The 18872-nt window shown below is 31.3% G+C and overlaps 2 protein-coding genes across 2 annotated transcripts; both read left to right on the top strand.

Moving 5' to 3' along the window:
* The first annotated feature begins 439 nt into the window (after positions 1 to 439).
* Positions 440 to 6563, top strand: LOC127733478 (uncharacterized). Its single transcript, XM_052242834.1, has 5 exons — positions 440 to 986; positions 2314 to 2406; positions 5196 to 5344; positions 6111 to 6255; positions 6487 to 6563. Exons 1-5 carry the CDS (start codon positions 806 to 808, stop codon positions 6561 to 6563), a joined length of 645 nt encoding a protein of 214 aa, XP_052098794.1. The 5' UTR covers positions 440 to 805.
* Positions 6564 to 6568: 5 nt separating this feature from the next.
* Positions 6569 to 18512, top strand: LOC127733479 (uncharacterized). The gene is made up of 5 exons (XM_052242835.1): positions 6569 to 6761; positions 7489 to 7687; positions 8177 to 8296; positions 8958 to 9157; positions 18465 to 18512. The coding sequence occupies exons 1-5, from the start codon at positions 6582 to 6584 to the stop codon at positions 18510 to 18512; spliced, it is 747 nt and encodes a 248-aa protein (XP_052098795.1). The 5' UTR covers positions 6569 to 6581.
* Positions 18513 to 18872: the final 360 nt, after the last annotated feature.

The following is an 18872-nucleotide window of genomic DNA, read 5'->3' on the forward strand; positions in this document are numbered from 1 at the left end:
TTATAGCTTGCTGTTTGGTGTGAGCCAAGGCTCCGTGTTGAAGGCCGTACCTTGACCTATAATGGTTTACTTTTTTAAATTGTTACTTGGATGGAGAGTTGTCTCATTGGCACTCATACCACATCTTCCTATATCTATCATAAAATATATGAGAAGAACATAACCCTGTACATCTGTACATGTATAGAAGAATAACATATAAATTATACTTTATTTCAAGTTATAGAAACAACGAGGCGCTTTTGAAGGGGCAACATAATAAGAAAATAACAATTAAAGCAATACAAAAGAACAATACTGACAGAAAGAATTACTTGATTGAGAAAAATGAAAAAAAAAAACACATCATGTACAAAATCATTAATTATACCTTGGATTTAATATATAAATTATAGCATCAAACACATTTATAACAGCATTTGTCTACTGGTATATATTTATAATTCATCTAAACATCAGCCGAACAATGTTATAGATCTGTAAATTTGCTTTCGCAAATTTATTTGTTCTTCCCTCGCCGGGATTCAAACTCATACTACTGAGATATCGTGGCACAAAATCGTATTGCACTATATCCAACACGTTAGACCACTCGACCACCTAGGTTTCACATATATATTACATTAAAAAACAATTCTGATAGCCTCAATTACAGAATTTGTAGTGATGATGAAAGGTCATGAAAGGCCTTGTGAAAAACACTTCATTAAACATGTTAAAAAATACACATTGAACCAATTTTTTTGATGTATTCACAATTCATTTTTATTAAACATCTTTTAATTATATAATAAACAATACAGGAATGATACATGCTGGTATTGGCGAGACTCAGCTCAACAACTTTTTGTCATCACTTAATGTCCATTGCATAGATGCAAAGACCTTGAAAATTAGAGAAAATGAAGCCGGCAGTGTTCTTGAGAATCAGGCCATCATGTCACAACAAAGACACTTGCAAAGGGAAATATTGAATTCCACAACAGGTTTGATAACAATTATGGCTATTTTGTATTTATATACATTTTCTTATACTTTACTTTATAAGCCTGATTGAGTACTTGATAATATTGGTATAGTCTGAATATGGTCTCGACAAATGCTCAACCAGTCTGGACTCAGCTTCTACAATCTCAACCAAAAAAAAAGCAAGAATTTTCAGTTTGTACTTAAATCAGATAGTCACCTTTAATTTTCTTTCTAACTTTTCTAAATCAACTTAGATTTTCATAAAACTATACAGCTATCTTAATTATATATTGATCTTACAAAATGCAGGTAATGTGGCTATTTTGTTGATTGCCATAAAATTTAAGGATTTAATTAATAGGTAAAAAAAAGTCACAATTTTCAATTGGGTCTAAATTCATAATGATACCTATAAATTAAATTTTTAAATTTGACAGCAATAAAAAAAAGTTGAAAACTACCAAATAACCTGGTATTTTGCAAGATCAATATTTAATTGAGATAGCTAAAGATGTTGATGAAAAATCAAAATTATAACTTGAAAAAGTTATGAAAATATTTAAAAGTGACTATCAGAATTTACTCCAAACTGAAAATTCTAGCTTTTTTTAACCAATTAATTAGGTCCTTAAATTTGATAGCTACACTCTAAACTACCAAACAACCTTGCATTCTGTAACACCATCATATAATTCAGATAGCTATAAAGTTTAATGAAAATCCAAGTTGATTTGGAAAAGTTTTATAAAAATTTAAAGGTGACAATCAGAATTTAGTCCAAACTGAAAATTCTTGCTGTTTTTACCTATTAATGAAATCCTTCAATTTGACAGCAATACACCAAGCTACCAAACAATATGGCATTCTGTAAGATCAATATATAATTGAGATAGCTGCAAAGTTTTATGAAAATCTAAGTTAATTGGAAAAATTTAAAGTTATAATTAAAGGTCACTATATTAATTTAATCAGAACTGAAAATTCTATTTTTTTCTACCTATTAATCAAAGCCTTTAATTTGACAGCAATGAACAAACTACCAAATAACCTGAAATTTTGTAAGATTAATATAAAATTCATTATATAGTTAGATAGGCTCATTCAGACCAGTTTAGACTAAATTTGAAAATCATGATTGTAGACACAGGTCGAGACAGAGTCAAGACTAGAGGAGCATTTGTCGAATCAATTATACAGACTATACCAAGATTGATATTAATTAATCACACTAATTAAGGACAGTCAAGACCAAAGTGGAGTACAGAAGTGATCTATTATTACTGCTTATTTCTATATATATATATATATATATATTATATGTGCATTTTTTTCCTATTAAATTAGAAGATCAAACAGACAGTAGAAGTGGAATATGCATAAGTACTGATACATGCTGGCAGAAAAAAGGATCTGGCCGATCGTACAACAGCTTATCAGGTAAAAATGACAGTGCTTATTTCATGTCCATTCAGTGTGATCACCTGGTGGGGTGGATCTATAGAAATGCATTTTGCTTGTTAAATATTAGTTGCTTTCTTTTTGGAATATACCCCATTATAAAAAAAGAAGATGTGGTATGATTGCCAATGAGACAACTCTCCACAAGAGACCAAAATGACACAGAAATTAACAACTATAGGTCACCGTACGGCCTTCAACAATGAGCAAAGCCCATACCGCACAGTCATACCCATTAGTCCAGTCAATCTAGCATAAATTTGACCATAACCTTAAAGTAATTGCAACAGAAGATTTTTAAGTTTTAATCTTTAGCATTATACCCCAAATATACACAGCAAAAAGTTCCATATATTCTTACTTGAGGAAGACTAAAAAATCATGATTTAAAATTCCTATGGAGATTTGCATTGAAAAAGGGAGATAACTCTGCAAAAAAGGCAGAAATATCAATTAAAATTGATACAAAATTATAACTTTACCGCTTCTATTCAATAGAATGTATTGATTGTTGATATTTTAGCCTTCTTTAGAGTATAACAAACAACTCTTAAGGTGTTTCCCTATCTTTTATCAAGCTACATTCTAGATTTCGTCATTCATTAGTTGACCATTTATTTATATATTCTTCTTTTTGTGGTTTAAAGTTTCTTTAAACAAGGTAGATGCTGAACAAATATATAATATACAGATATAAACTAAACCAAATTTTCACATTATTTTTTCAAAATGGTCACAAAGCCACAAATTTGCAATTTGTTAAATGAAAAAAACAAAAAAAATGTGGATAGTGTCCACATGTGGACACAGATGATGACCCTGCTTGCATATCATATAGTTATAAAGAAACATAACTGAAGAACGGTAAAAGTGACGCTACCCAAATTTGAACTTGATCTCAGTTTTGTGGTAATAAGCATTGTGTGTAAGTCTCATAACATTTGGTTCAGGCTAACTTAAGTAGAGAACAGAAACTAAAAATTCAGCAGTTTTTCTATTTGTAAACACGCATAACTCTAGAACGGTTGTGTATAAGTTTTATAACATTTGGTTGAGACAAACTAAAGTTAGAGAACGTACGTACAGACGGACAAGGGTAAAACTTAATGCCCCCTCCCCTACGATGGGGGCATAATAAAAATACCCATAACTCTTTGGTTTTGTACATTTCATGAGCTGAAGATTATATAATATAGTCAAATATGAACTTATAACCACATCTAAGTATCATACAGTTTACTTTACATAAATTTTAAGAAAATCAACCAAAAACTGACAAAAAAAAGACTCTTTTTTTTTTGGCGGAGTTATCTCCCCTTCCAATATGAATTTCCATAGGAAATTAAAAATGCTCACCAGGCTAAAAACAATACTTCTAATACTTTGTATAAACTTCTTTTTTCTTGACCGATTTCATTATGATTAATTCACAGGCTTGAATTTATGGGGTTCTTTAATATGTTGAATCTATTGGATTTTGGACCCTGTATTTTAATTGGTGCATATTGAGATCCAAAGGGTCTGAAATAAAACTTTATTCATAGTTGCATTTTTTGGATTCTTTGATATGCCCAATCTTACAATATATTTGGATTTTTAATTTGGTCCCAATTTTCAAATAGATAAGTCCACATAAAATATCCAAAGCTGTCAAAATTTTTTAAAATCTTAAAATTTTTCAAAAATTCAAAAATTAAATTATTGGGTTCTTTGGTATATCGAATACAACCATGTATTTAGATTTTTATACGACCGCGGTCGTATATTGGTATGACGTTGGTGTCGTCGTGGTTGTCGTCGTCGTCCGAAGACAAATTGGTTTTCGCACAATAACTTTAGTTTAAGTGGATAGATCTCTATGAAATTTTACCATAAGGTTCAATACCACAAAAGGAAAGTTGGGATTAATTTTGGGGGTTATGGTACCAACAGTTCAGGAATTAGGGGCAATTTTTGTAACTTCCAGACAATAACTTTTGTTCAAGTGTATGGATCTCTCTGAAATTGTACTGCAAGGTACCATACCACAAAGGGAAGGCTGGGATTGAGTTTGGGGGTGATGAATCATAAGGGGATTCAAAAAATGGGGGGGGGATTTTTTTGTTCCTTTTTTTTTTCCTTTTTGTTTTTCTTTAAAATTTTCCATTTTAAGTTGGTTATTTCTGATTTATATATAGATTTCATCAAAAATTAAATTCTTTGGATTCTTTGATATGCTGAATCTAACCATGTATTTAGATTTTGGATATTGGACCATAATAGGTAAATTAAAATTTTTTAAGTTCTTAGACCACATTCATTCTGTGTCAGAAACCTATGCTGTGTCAAATATTTAATCACAATCCAAATTCAGAGCTGTATCAAGCTTGAATGTTGTGTCCATACTTGCCCCAACTGTTTAGGGTTCAACCTCTGCAGTCGTATCAAGCTACGCCCAGTGGAGCATTTTATTGAATTTGGTACCAATTTTCAAATAAATAATTTCACATTAAGGTGTAAAGGAGTCAAATTTTTTTTTTGATTCTTCAAAAGTTGAGATCTTGGGGTTCTTTGATATGGTGAATCTTATCGTGTATTTAGATTTTTGATTTGTTTGGCCTTGTTTTCAAGTTGGTCGAAATTGGGGTCCAAAATTAAATTTTGTTTTATTTCAACAACATTTTAGTATATGGGGTTCTTTGATATGCTCAATATAAACCTGTTCTTTTCAAATCTTGGCTTGAACATTGTGATTTAGATATAAAACTTCAATATGTTGCATTTTGAAGGAGTTTCAACACTGATTGGAAAAACCACAGGCAAAGTTGTAAACCATAAGGTTCGCATATCAAGCTGTAGAATTTGTGAAAGGGCAAAGAGCAGAGGTGTCTTACCACGACAACATAAGTGTAGAAAGAATTGGAGTGGTTCGGCAAAGGTATTTACCATATGAAAGCAATAACAATGGTAATAAACAGCTGCGCCATGAGCACATGATACGCCCGTCACATTTTCAAAGAAAAAGTTCAATTACTTCTCAATGTCATATTTCAAATGTATAAAAATCAAAAGGGAGCTTACATCAATAGATATAAACAATTCACTAAAGTTTCATGAGAATTGCTGAAAGCATTTTTGAGTCATTGTCCAAAACTGGAAAATCACCCCTTTTTTAATGAATAAAACCCCATAACTCGGAAATGTAAAATCTAAAATTTATAAAAAACCAAAGGGATCTCACATCAATATACATAACAATTCATCAAAGTTTTATGCAAATTAGTTAAAGCGTTTTTGAGTTAATTTAATGTCCTACATGTTGACAACAGAAGAACAGACGGATAACGATATCCCATAATACGTCCCGTAATCTTTGCATTGTGAAAACAAACAACACTTCAATATTTACTTTGACAATAAGTTGTAATTTTGAATTGGCATATTCAATGTTTAGTTGATAAAAGTGAATGTGAGGACCATTCATTCTTTCGTGTTTCCAAAACATTTCAATTTCAAATAATTGACAGATTATTAGAATTGTTAGATACAACTGTTGAATTAATCAAACCGTGTAAGCTTTCATTTTTGAGGAATTTTTACAAAATTTTGTCAATGCAAAGTTTAAGGCTTTTGATAATCAAATATGGGGTTGTGGTATCATCTAAATGTTTACTGAATACACATTATTTTAAAAACTATTTCAGGGTATGGAACCAGATATGGTAGTCGAAATGTTAAAGGAATTAGATGAAAAAGGAGTGGATATATTAGAAGTAGTAGGAGATGATGATTCCACAGGGTTTGACCGAGCCAAGCAATTAATGCCCAATTCAAAAATGGAAAAAATAAGTGATAGAAATCATATCAAACATAACATTATTTCAAAGATAAATGAACTAAAGCCAAAACACAAAGAGTTAACTGGAATGGTTTGTGACGCAATTGTTAAAAACTTTACATACGTTGTCAACCAGAATGTGGGTAATCCGAGTGGTATTGAGGACGGCCTACATGCATCAATAAAACACATATTTGGCGAACATGATAACTGCAATGAAACTTGGTGCGGATACCTTAAAGACAAGGATTCTTATATCCATTCAAATCTTCCCCGTGGAAAAGACCTATGTTCGTCTGAACTCAGATCAGATCTTTAGAAACTGTTTATTCAAAAAATGGTTCCACAGTCTAAAAAGCTATCTAACTTGGGCTCATCACAGGCAAATGAAAGCTTTAATAACTTAATTGCTCTCAAAGCTCCAAAAACCAAACATTTCTCCACATCAGCATCTTTAAATTACAGAGTCAGCTCAGCTGTACTCCAAAAGAATGAGGGTTATAATTACATTGCTGAGGTATTATTTGATAAACATCCTATACTTAATTGCAATTAAGACAATTGAACAGAAATTAGCAACTAACATTAAGGCTTTAATAATCACAATGAATGTGTAATAAATGCAATCTTACTTCATATATATATATACTTCTCTATTAAAAAAAAATAAACTAAAAAAATATAAAAATAAGAAAATACGGTATGATTGCAAATGAGACATCTATTTACCCAAGACAAAAAGACATATCTAAGCAACTATGTTAGGGCTTTTCCAAAAATAAATGTATCATGGGGGGTGGGTGGGTAGGAAGGCACTTTTTATTTGACCCCACCATGCATACATTTTAAATTGGATATTTCATATAAATGTTCAGGCAATCTTTCTTAAATAACCACCACCCATCAAATTTTAATAAAAGTGCCTTCCTCCCTCAAATACCATTAATTCTGGAAAAGCCCTTACTTTTACAGCCTTTAAAAATGAGCAAAAAAAACAATACATTATGATATCAACTGTTAAAGATTCCTGGGTAAATATTCTGATTATTCTACATCAGGTCAAGATTAATCTCAATTTTGCCGAATTCTATTCAATGATTGATTATTGCTGCTCAAAATGTAATATTCATACTACAAAATGCCTTCAACTTTCATTGCAAAAACATACAAAATATGATTTTTTTTAAGGAATTATTATAAAGATGATAAAGACTTGCATGATTTTAAATGAATTGATTTTTCAGTTAAACACATCTATAGGCCTGTCACCTGGAAATGAGACCCTAAGCAGGGGTAATAAATTAAACAAGAAGAGAGAGGGCAACAAAAACAGATTCAAAAGCAAACAGGGAAAAAGACAACGTAAAGTTCTCAAAAAGAAACGCCTCCAAAAAACAACAGTGGCTGAAGTCAAAGAAGGGAGAACATACCACAGTTCAATCGGTAATAATTCTTATATTGACAGAAAGTATGATGTGCTTTTTACTTTTGAAGAGGTCAATATACATAATTATTATTATAATAGAAACATAGCATCAATATACTTTAAAATAGAAACAAGGCTTTGGATATATAAAATAACCTTTGATACATGTGATCATTATATCCAAATAGGAGAATGCTACACCATCAGGTCCATGCATATGTAATATTCATGTATATATTTTTATGTCCCCAAGTCAAAAAAGTTTTCAAATTATAAAGTGACTGTGCAATTAATCACCAACTGTGAAAATGCGTGAGATTTCAGCCAGACATTAAAGTTATATAATTAACATGAAGATGTAATCATGAAATTTACCAGACTTCTGAAGTATTGTAATTTTTGGGACAATTTAGTCACAAAATATTAATGAATTTTAGTAAATTTTGATATTTTATAAAGTTGAAATTATTTTCTTTCAAAGACTTGGTATATTTTATTTTAATAAGGGTTAGAAGATTTTGCAACAATAGACATAGAAGAAATACCTGCAATTCCTGAAGCTGAAACCTTTACAAACATAGATGATGCACCAATAGTTTGTTTTGATTTAGAGACAACTGGTTTAAGTAAGTTATACATAATTAAACTTCAGAAATGAGTTACCTCAATTATAAAAAAATATTTCAGTGGATAACGTTAAAATTGAAAGAACTGCATTTTTTCATGACATCAAAGATATAACAATATCTACAGAAACACATTATCAATGTCTGTATATACTGTGTTAAGCCAAATTTTAAAGTCAATGCATATTAGGCTGCGTTATGAATAAAGTATATTAAGAGGATCATGAATGACTCACCTTGATAATTTAGCTTGATTTTGATGATTATTCTAATGTTCTTTTTTTCTTTTAGTTGAAATAAAACCAAAAACTGAAAATTGCTGAAACAATACATTTAAGGGGCAATAACTCTTTCATTTTTTTTTTAGCAATTTACACTTTGCATCTACCTTATTTTGGAGGTGAGATAAAATACAAAGATGATAATTTTAGAAAAATATTTACAGACCAGTGGAGCAAAACTAATTTTTTTTAGTTATTTCAATGAAGAGAGATATTAAATAAGGAGATGTGGTATAATTGCCAATAAGACCATCAACTAAAGTTCAAATAAGGGGGATAGAAGACTAAGTCCTGTTGATAATTTTTTGACAATTAATTGCTTTTTCGAAATACCTTTTACAGTTTAGATGCACAATAATAAACAAAATGTTTAACTTCAGGTAGATATTCTGATATAACCCAGATAGCTGCATGCACCAAAGACAGTTCCTTCAGTCGATATATATTTCCAGACCAACAAATTTCAAGAGAAGCATCAGAAATAACAAAAATCACTATTGTAGGACAAAAAATGTATTACAATGGTAATGCTGTTGTTTATAAGCATAAACATGAAGGAATGACTGATTTTTATACGACCGCAAAAATTGAAAATTTTTTGGTCGTATATTGGTATGACGTTGGCGTCGTCGTCGTCGTCGTCGTCGTCGTTGTCGTCGTCGTCGTCGTCGTCGTCGTCGTCGTCGTCGTCGTCTGGCGTCGTCCGAAGACACATTGGTTTTCGCACTCTAACTTTAGTTTAAGTGAATGGATCTCCATGAAATTTTACCATAAGGTTCAATACCACGAAAGGAAGGTTGGGATTGATTTTGGGGGTTATGGTACTAACAGTTAAGGAATTAGGGGCCAAAAAGGGGCCAAAAATAAGCATTTTTGTAACTTCCAGACAATAACTTGTGTGTAAGTGTATGGATCTCTCTGACATTGTACCACAAGGTTCCATATCACAAAGGGAAGGCTGTAATTGATTTTGGGGGTAATTACCTCAAAATTTTAGGAATTAGGGGCCAAAAAAGGGGCAAAAAACAAGCATTTTTCTAGTTTCATGACAATAACTTGTGTGTAAGTGTTTGGATATTTCTGAAATTGTACTACAAGGTTCCATATCACAAAGGGAAAGCTGGAATTGAGTTTGTGGGTAATTGCCTGAAACGTTTAGGAAAAGGGGGCCAAAAAGGGGCCAAAAATAAGCATTTTTCTAGTTTTCAGACAATAACTTGTGTTCAAGTGTATGGATCTCTCTGAAATTGTACTGCAAGGTACCATACCACAAAGGGAAGGCTGGGATTGAGTTTGGGGGTGATGAATCATAAGGAGGTTAAAAAAATTTGGGGGGGGGATTTTTTTTTTAAATTTTTTTTTCTTTTTTTCCTTTTTTTTTTCTTTTAAAATTTTCCATTTTAAGTTGGTTATTTCTGATTAATATTTAAAAGCAAATAATAATGATATGGTAGGAGATACACACCAAACAGGATGTGTAAATTATTATATAATAAGTATTGTGCAATAGCAAGAAATTTTCAATTGCACAGTATTGCACAATTGCAAGAAATCTTCAATTGCACAGTATTGCGCAATAGCAAGAAATCTTCAATTGCACAGTATTGCGCAATAGCAAGAAATATCCAATAGCACAATATTGCGCAATAGCAAGAAATTGTCAATTGTACAGTATTGCACAATAGCAAGAAATATTCAATTGCACAGTATTGTGCAAAAGAAGATACTTCGTATAAATTGCTTATTTCTTGATCAATTTCAATGGGGTTTTATTCTTGAATTCTTGGGGTTCTTTAATATGCTGAATCTAACCGTGTATTAAGTTTTTGGATTTTGGGCCCCGTTTTTAAATTGGTCCACATTGAGGTCCAAAGGGTCCAAAATTTAACTTTGTTTGATTTCATCAAAAATTGAATTATTGGGGTTCTTTGATATGCCGAATCTAACCGTGTATTTAGATTCTTAATTTTTGGTTCCGTTTTCAAATTGGTCTACATTAAGGTCAAAAGGGTCCAAAATTAAACTTAGTTTGATTTTAACAAAAATTGAATTTTTAGGGTTCTTTGATATGCTGAATCTAAACATGTATTTAGATTTTTGATTATGGGCCCAGTTTTCAAGTTGGTCCAAATCGGGGTCCAAAATTAAACTTTGTTTGATTTCAACAAAAATTGAATATAGGGGTTCTTTGATATGCTGAATCTAACCATGTATTTAGATTTTTGATTTTTGGGCCCCGTTATCAACTTTGTCCACATTGAGGTCAAAAGGGTCCAAAATTAAACTTTGTTTGATTTCATCAAAAATTGAATTCTTGGGGTTCTTTCATATGCTGAATCTAACCATGTATTTAGATTTTTTATTTGTGGACCCGCTATCAAATTGGTTCATATTGAGGTCAAAAGGGTCCAAAATTAAACTTTGTTTGATTTCATCAAAAATTGAATTATTGGGGTTCTTTGATATGCCAAATCTAACCGTGTATTTAGATTTTTAATTTTGGGTCCCGTTTTTAAATTGGTCTACATTAAGGTCCAAAGGGTCCAAAATTAAACTTAGTTTGATTTTAACAAAAATTGAATTCTTGGGGTTCTTTGATATGCTGAATCTAATCATGTGTTTAGATTTTTGATTATGGGCCCAGTTTTCAAGTTTGTCCAAGTTGGGGTCCAAAATTAAACTTTGTTTGATTTCAACAAAAATTGAATATATGGGGTTCTTTAATATGCTGAATCTAAACATGTATTTAGATTTTAGATTTTTGGCCCAGTTTTCAAGTTGGTCCAAATTGGGGTCCAAAATTAAACTTTGTTTGATTTCAACAAAAATTGAATATATGGGGTTCTTTGATATGCTGAATCTTACCATGTATTTAGATTTTTTATTTGTGGGCCCGCTATCAAATTGGTTCATATTGAGGTCAAAAGGGTCCAAAATTAAACTTTGTTTGATTTCATCAAAAATTTAATTATTGGGGTTCTTTGATATGCCAAATCTAACCGTGTATTTAGATTTTTAATTTTGGGTCCCGTTTTTTAAATTGGTCTACATTAAGGTCCAAAGGGTCCAAAATTAAACACGTTTGATTTTAACAAAAATTGAATTTTTGGGGTTCTTTGATATGCTGAATCTAAACATGTGTTTAGATTTTTGATTATGGGCCCAGTTTTCAAGTTGGTCCAAGTTGGGGTCCAAAATTAAACTTTGTTTGATTTCAACAAAAATTGAATATATGGGGTTCTTTGATATGCTGAATCTAAACATGTATTTAGATTTTAGATTTTTGGCCCAGTTTTCAAGTTGGTCCAAATTGGGGTCCAAAATTAAACTTTGTTTGATTTCAACAAAAATTGAATATATGGGGTTCTTTGATATGCTGAATCTTACCATGTATTTAGATTTTTTATTTTGTGGGCCCGCTATCAAATTGGTTCATATTGAGGTCAAAAGGGTCCAAAATTAAACTTTCATCAAAAATTGAATTATTGGGGTTCTTTGATATGCCAAATCTAACCGTGTTTTTAGATTTTTAATTTTGGGTCCCGTTTTTTAAATTGGTCTCCATTAAGGTCCAAAGGGTCCAAAATTAAACTTAGTTTGATTTTAACAAAAATTGAATTCTTGGGGTACTTTGATATGCTGAATCTAAACATGTGTTTAGATTTTTGATTATGGGACCAGTTTTCAAGTTTGTCCAAGTTGGGGTCCAAAATTAAACTCTGTTTGATTTCAACAAAAATTGAATATATGGGGTTCTTTGATATGCTGAATCTAACCATGTATTTTGATTTTGGACATTGGACCATAATAGGTAAATTAAAAAAATTGAAGTTCTTAGACCACATTCTTTCTGTGTCAGAAACCTATGCTGTGTCAAATATTTAATCACAATCCAAATTCAGAGCTGTATCAAGCTTGAATGTTGTGTCCATACTTGCCCCAACTGTTCAGGGTTCGACCTCTGCGGTCGTATCAAGCTGCGCCCAGCGAAGCATTTTATTTAACTTATTTGTCAAGTTTCACAGATAAACCTGTATTGGTAGGACATAATATAAAACGATTTGACTGCCATGTTTTATTTCATACCTTAAAATGTATGAATATGTACAGTGAACTATGTGCAAGTACTGTTGCATTTTTAGACTCTTTGAATTTGTTTAAACTTGTTTCACCTGGCTTGTCATCTTATAGCCAGTCTTTTCTTGTTGACAAACTATTAGGTCAACAGTATGAATCTCATAATGCTGTGTATGACACAAAATTACTTTTTAATTTAGTCACTGAGAAAGGTAATGTTTCTCAATTTATTAGTGAACTTGCTTTTTCACCTAGCTACCCTCAGTTATACCAGATGCAATTGGCCAACTTGAAAACTTTTGAAAAGCTAGTTCAATCAAAATGTCTGTCAAAAGCTATGGCACTAAAGACAGCGAGGTCTAACCTAAGGTTTCAACATTTCCAATTAGCAGTACAACGAAATGACATGGCAGGACTCAAAGCTTTAATGACAGAAAAGTCTTCAACTGGGGTAGTTAGAGTGACATCAAACAAAAAAATTATACAAAGAGTATATGAGTATCTAATTAGTCAAAAGTAAAGGAAAAATATGTTTTGTTATATAAGGTAGTCAGTCAGTGGTAATACTTTAAGAGCATATGATACAGTTACAGGGGAGGTCATGAAGTTTTAACATAAAATATTATTCCTCCTGTATGATAAGAATTAGAAAATTGATCGTTGTTATGCAGAACTTTACCTTAACTAACCTTTTGTTGAAATTCATGACCAGAGATATACATTAATGTGTACTGTAAATTACTGTAAATGGTAGCGTGAGCCCTGCTGTAATATTTGTATATGTATTGTAGACATATCTTCATGATATAAACCAAATTGTTTTGATAGTTATACAACTTTATATGAACCTTGAATTTTTTTAGATATCAATTTTTTTAAGTTTGTGTAATAATTTATTGTTGATTGGAAAACCATTACTTACTGGATGAGATGCATTTGAGTTTTTAATGCATACATAATCCAGTGAAGTAATTTATCCGGCTATAACCCAAATTTTGTTCATAAAGATAGACTGTATGAACATAGTATGGTAAATTTTGACTGTACACTTTCTTGAAAAAAAGTTCAACTTGTGATAAGAGTTTTAAAATATGTTGAATTAACAGTTCTATAAATCTTAGTCTTTTCTGTGTTTTTTTATATATATTTTGGTGGATTATTTGTATTGCTTGTACAGGCAATTAGAACAAGTATATAGAAATTTTTGGAAAATAGCTTAACAATTATAAAAAAGCTGCAGGAACAATTGTAGTCTTTTCTCTCAGGTGTTTATATTAGTAAAAAGACATCCAAGGTTATTTAGAAATGTTATTGCTGTTGAAACTTTAAAAAGCTATCTATAGATAACATACTTTCATCTATTTGTACAGAAGTATCAAAATACTGTATATTCAAAAAGTAAAATTTTGAATGAGATGTCTGGCATAATTATACTCCTACCTCTGTGGATGGGAAAGAAGGAGAATTCCATCTTTAAAAGATTGAATATGGGATAAAATGATATCAGAAAGACTTATACAAGTTACGGCAAATATATTCAAACAAACAGTATTTTGATGACTTCAATCATGACTATTTGATGTTTACATGATGATACATGTATTCAGGTATTGGTCAGGTCAATGTTTGCGCTGAACATAGTTAATGAAATTTTACACATATTCATTATGATCTACATTTTGCAAATAATTGTATAATAAACCAAATTAGGGTTAAATCTAGAATTTGTCATGTTGAAGTCCAAAGCAAAATGTCTTAATATGTTTTTAAAAATTTATATTATTAGCAAGGCCTTTGCAAATTTTATTCAGTGAAATTATTTAACCTAGTTACTACAAACAGTATTTCTAACTGAGAAAAACATGTAATTTATTTGGCATCTTTATTTAATTATATATGTACAAACAAACGTAAGAATAGATATCCATTGAAAATAAAATAAATGTATTAGATCACATGTTGTTGTTTCACTTCTATCAAGAAATATGTTTAGTCATGTTAATTCCCTAAATCAACTCGGTAACACACAAAAAAAACAATTATAACTTGCACATCACCACATAATACTGGATAATCAAATGGAGTGGAAAAAGAGGGGCACTTACTGTGCTGATTATGTGTGGTAGTGATGGTAAGTCTATTTTTTGTCAAATTTATTCGGAATGTATTTTTTTAATATTAAAAAGAAATGAAAAGAAAACGAGAACAAATGCTCACATTTATCTGAATCTTTAATGTGTGATAAAAGAAAGATTAACCATACTAATGGGACATTCTAACTCATAACATAATAAGAAAATAAACAGAAAATGCCATGTTTCCTTTACATAATATTTTATGTTGGTGCTCCTTTAGAAATGAGTCTTATATATAAAGCAAACACAGCCTATTTACACCGAAATCTGCACATGATACTTAATAATACTTCAAAGTTTGATAAGAAAATGCAAAGGAAACTGCAAGATATCAATCATAATATTTGGTAAAAGCAAACTAAAGTTAGAGAAAGGAAAGGAAAAATTCAGCAATTTTTCAATTTGTAAAGGGGCATAACTCTAGAACGGTTAAAGTGACACCAACAAAATTAAAACTTGGTGTGTGTTGTGTGGTAAAAACATTGTGATAAAGTTTCATAACATTTGGTTGAGGCAAATAAAAGCTGGAGAACGGAAATCAAATCTGGGACGTACATACGGACGAACAGACTTACATACGGACAAGGGTAAAATTCAATGCCCCCTCAGCTACGATGGGGCATACAAATTAGCAACTTCTGTCATTTTTTTCCTGTGAATATTCAAAAAGAAAGGTTTTTTTCCAATTTCCCCTATATCCATTCAGAAATTAGCCTACTGCACCCATTTTCAGAGGCCAAAAAATCTCTTGAATGGCCGGTGACCCCCAAATTTGATTCCAATTTTATAAAATAGAGACTTCAAGCTTTTCAGTATGAAAAAATGAGCAACTTCTGTCGTTTTGTTTGCTGTGAAATTTTAATGAAAGAGGTTTTATGTCCATTTTCCCTATATCTAGCCTTTTTGCACTCATTTTCACAGGTCAAAAAATCTCTTGTGACCCCCAAATTTTATTCCAATTTCATAAACTAGAGACATCAAGCTTTCCGTATGAAAAAATGAGCAACTTCTGTCATTTTGATTGCTGTGAAAATTCAATCAAAGAGGTTTTTATGTCCATTTTCCCTAAATTTAGCCTTTTTGCACTCATTTTTAGAGGTCAAAAAATCTCTTGGATGGCCGGTGACCCCCAAATTTTATTCCAATTTCATAAAATAGAGACATCAAGCTTTTCAGTTTGAAAAAATGAGCAACTTTTGTCATTTTGTTTGCTGTGAAAATTCAATCGAAGAGGTTTTATGTCCATTTTCCCTATATTTAGCCTTTTTGCACTCATTTTTAGAGGTCAAAAAATCTCTTGGATGGCCCGTGACCCCCAAATATTATTCCAATTTCATAAAATAGAGACATCAAACTTTTCAGTATGAAAAAATGAGCAACTTCTGTCATTTTGTTTGCTGTGAAAATTCAATCAAAGAGGTTTTATGTCCATTTTCCCTATATTTAGCCTTTTTGCACTCATTTTTAGAGGTCAAAAAATCTCTTGGATGGCCGGTGACCCCCAAATTTTATTCCAATTTCATAAAATAGAGACATCAAGCTTTTCAGTATGAAAAAATGAGCAACTTCTGTCATTTTGATTGCTGTGAAAATTCAATCAAAGAGGTTTTTATGTCCATTTTCCCTATATTTAGCCTTTTTGCACTCATTTTTAGAGGTCAAAAAATCTCTTGGATGGCCGGTGACCCACAAATTTTATTCCAATTTCATAAAATAGAGACATCAAGCTTTTCAGTATGAAAAAATGAGCAACTTTTGTCATTTTGTTTGCTGTTAAAATTCAATCGAAGAGGTTTTATGTCCATTTTCCCTATATTTAGCCTTTTTGCACTCATTTTTAGAGGTCAAAAAATCTCTTGGATGGCCGGTGACCCCCAAATTTTATTCCAATTTCATAAAATAGAGACATCAAGCTTTTCAGTATGAAAAAATGAGCAACTTCTGTCATTTTGTTTGCTGTGAAAATTCAATCAAAGAGGTTTTTATGTCCATTTTCCCTAAATTTAGCCTTTTTGCACTCATTTTTAGAGGTCAAAAAATCTCTTGGATGGCCGGTGACCCCCAAATTTTATTCCAATTTCATAAAATAGAGACAATAAGCTTTTCAGTATGAAAAAATGAGCAACTTTTGTCATTTTGATTGCTGTGAAAATTCAATCAAAGAGGTTTTATGTTCATTTTCCCTATATTTAGCCTTTTTGCGCTCATTTTTAGAGGTCAAAAAATCTCTTGGATGGCCGGTGACCCCCAAATTTTATTCCAATTTCATAAAATAGGGACATCAAGCTTTTCAGAATGAAAAAATGAGTAACTTCTGTCATTTTGTTTGCTGTTAAAATTCAATCAAAGAGGTTTTATGTCCATTTTCCCTATATTTAGCCTTTTTGCACTCATTTTTAGAGGTCAAAAAATCTCTTGGATGGCCGGTGACCCCCAAATTTTATTCCAATTTCATAAAATAGGGACATCAAGCTTTTCAGTATGAAAAAATGAGCAACTTCTGTCATTTTGTTTGCTGTGAAAATTCAATCAAAGAGGTTTTATGTCCATTTTCCCTATATATCCATATAGCCTATTTGCACTCATTTTCAGAGGTCAAAAAATCTCTTAGATGGCCGGTGACCCCCAATTTTTTTTGGATTTTTTCAATTACCATGCTACAAAATTTAAGTTCACAAAGTATAAGAAAATTCTGTCATTTTTTTTCTATACCCCTGAACTACCTTAAATAAGAAAGGTTGTAATTTATTACAAGAAACATTATAACCTCCCCATACCTCTGAATTATATAACAGAATGGGTTTAAGGGTATGATCAAAAATATGAACACAGGCTTTTATTCCAGGAGACATATTTATAAAATCCTTTCTTAGTTTATAATAGGTCTTAAGAGCCTTATTATATAATTAAGTTTTAGCTAGATGAAAACTTCAGATGCAGTGAAGTGAACACTTAAGTATTTGTAATGAGAGACACAATCAATCAAGTTATTCTGTAGCAGGAAATCAGCCTGAATTTTTCTTCCAGCCTAATTAAAAATGATAACTTTAGTTTTTCTTATATTAACTTTCAGGCACCAGTCAGCACAATATTTTTCTAGCTGATTTAGTCTACTTTGGAGACCTGTGGCTGATGTTGATAATCACAATATCATCTGTATACATCAAACAATTCAATTTCTCTAAGTGAAGAAACTGCATTCAGACAGGAGTAAAGATAAGATGGAAAGTCATTTATAAAAAATTTTATCAAGAAGGACGCAGGTTATCCCCTTGCCTTACACCTAATTTAATGCTAAATGGGTCAGTGAGAGAAGCCCCAACTCTTACACATGCTTTACGATTCTTATACGTATCTGATATAATATTATAAAACAAGTACCAACTTTCATATTGATAAGCTTCAGTTTTAGACCTATATGAATTACACTGTCGAATGCTTTATGAAAGTCTACAAAAACAAGTATATAATCTACCCTCTTTACTGTGACAGTATTTGTCTATCAGTGTTTTTAGTATAAATGTATGATCTGAAGTTCTGGCATTTTTTGTAAAGCCAATCTGAGAATTATGAATTAAATTATTTTGGTACAAACATTTGTCAATTCTTGTATTTAAAATATTGTTAAAAGGTTTACCAATGGCACTAGTAATTGTTATAGTATTACCTCTATAGTTAGATGGATCACAAGGATCATCAGATTTGAAAATTGGCGAAATATAATATAACCATCAGCCCAAATCGTTGGGTACACACTGTTCTTGAGGCATAAATTAAACAATTTATATAAGCAATTTCACGCCTGGTAAACCATCAAATCTCAACCAAATGGTTAAGCGAGAAAAAAGTTTACTGGCACTTCCTGTTGAGCTTTTCTGGTACAAAATATCAAAAAATATAGATAGGGTAGGTCGACTTTTCATCAATTTATTATCAATCTGTAAATATTTTGTAAAATAGGAGAATGTCATGCCATAGATAACTAAATGAGAGCTTGTCTCGTTCATTACTCGACACCAATGTAATTTAGAATGACAGAACTTCAGATCATATTGCCTTTTATAGCAGGATCCTTATGATATC

This window comes from Mytilus californianus, unplaced genomic scaffold (assembly GCF_021869535.1).
Source record: "Mytilus californianus isolate M0D057914Y unplaced genomic scaffold, xbMytCali1.0.p SCAF_3, whole genome shotgun sequence".
NCBI lineage: Eukaryota > Metazoa > Mollusca > Bivalvia > Mytilida > Mytilidae > Mytilus > Mytilus californianus.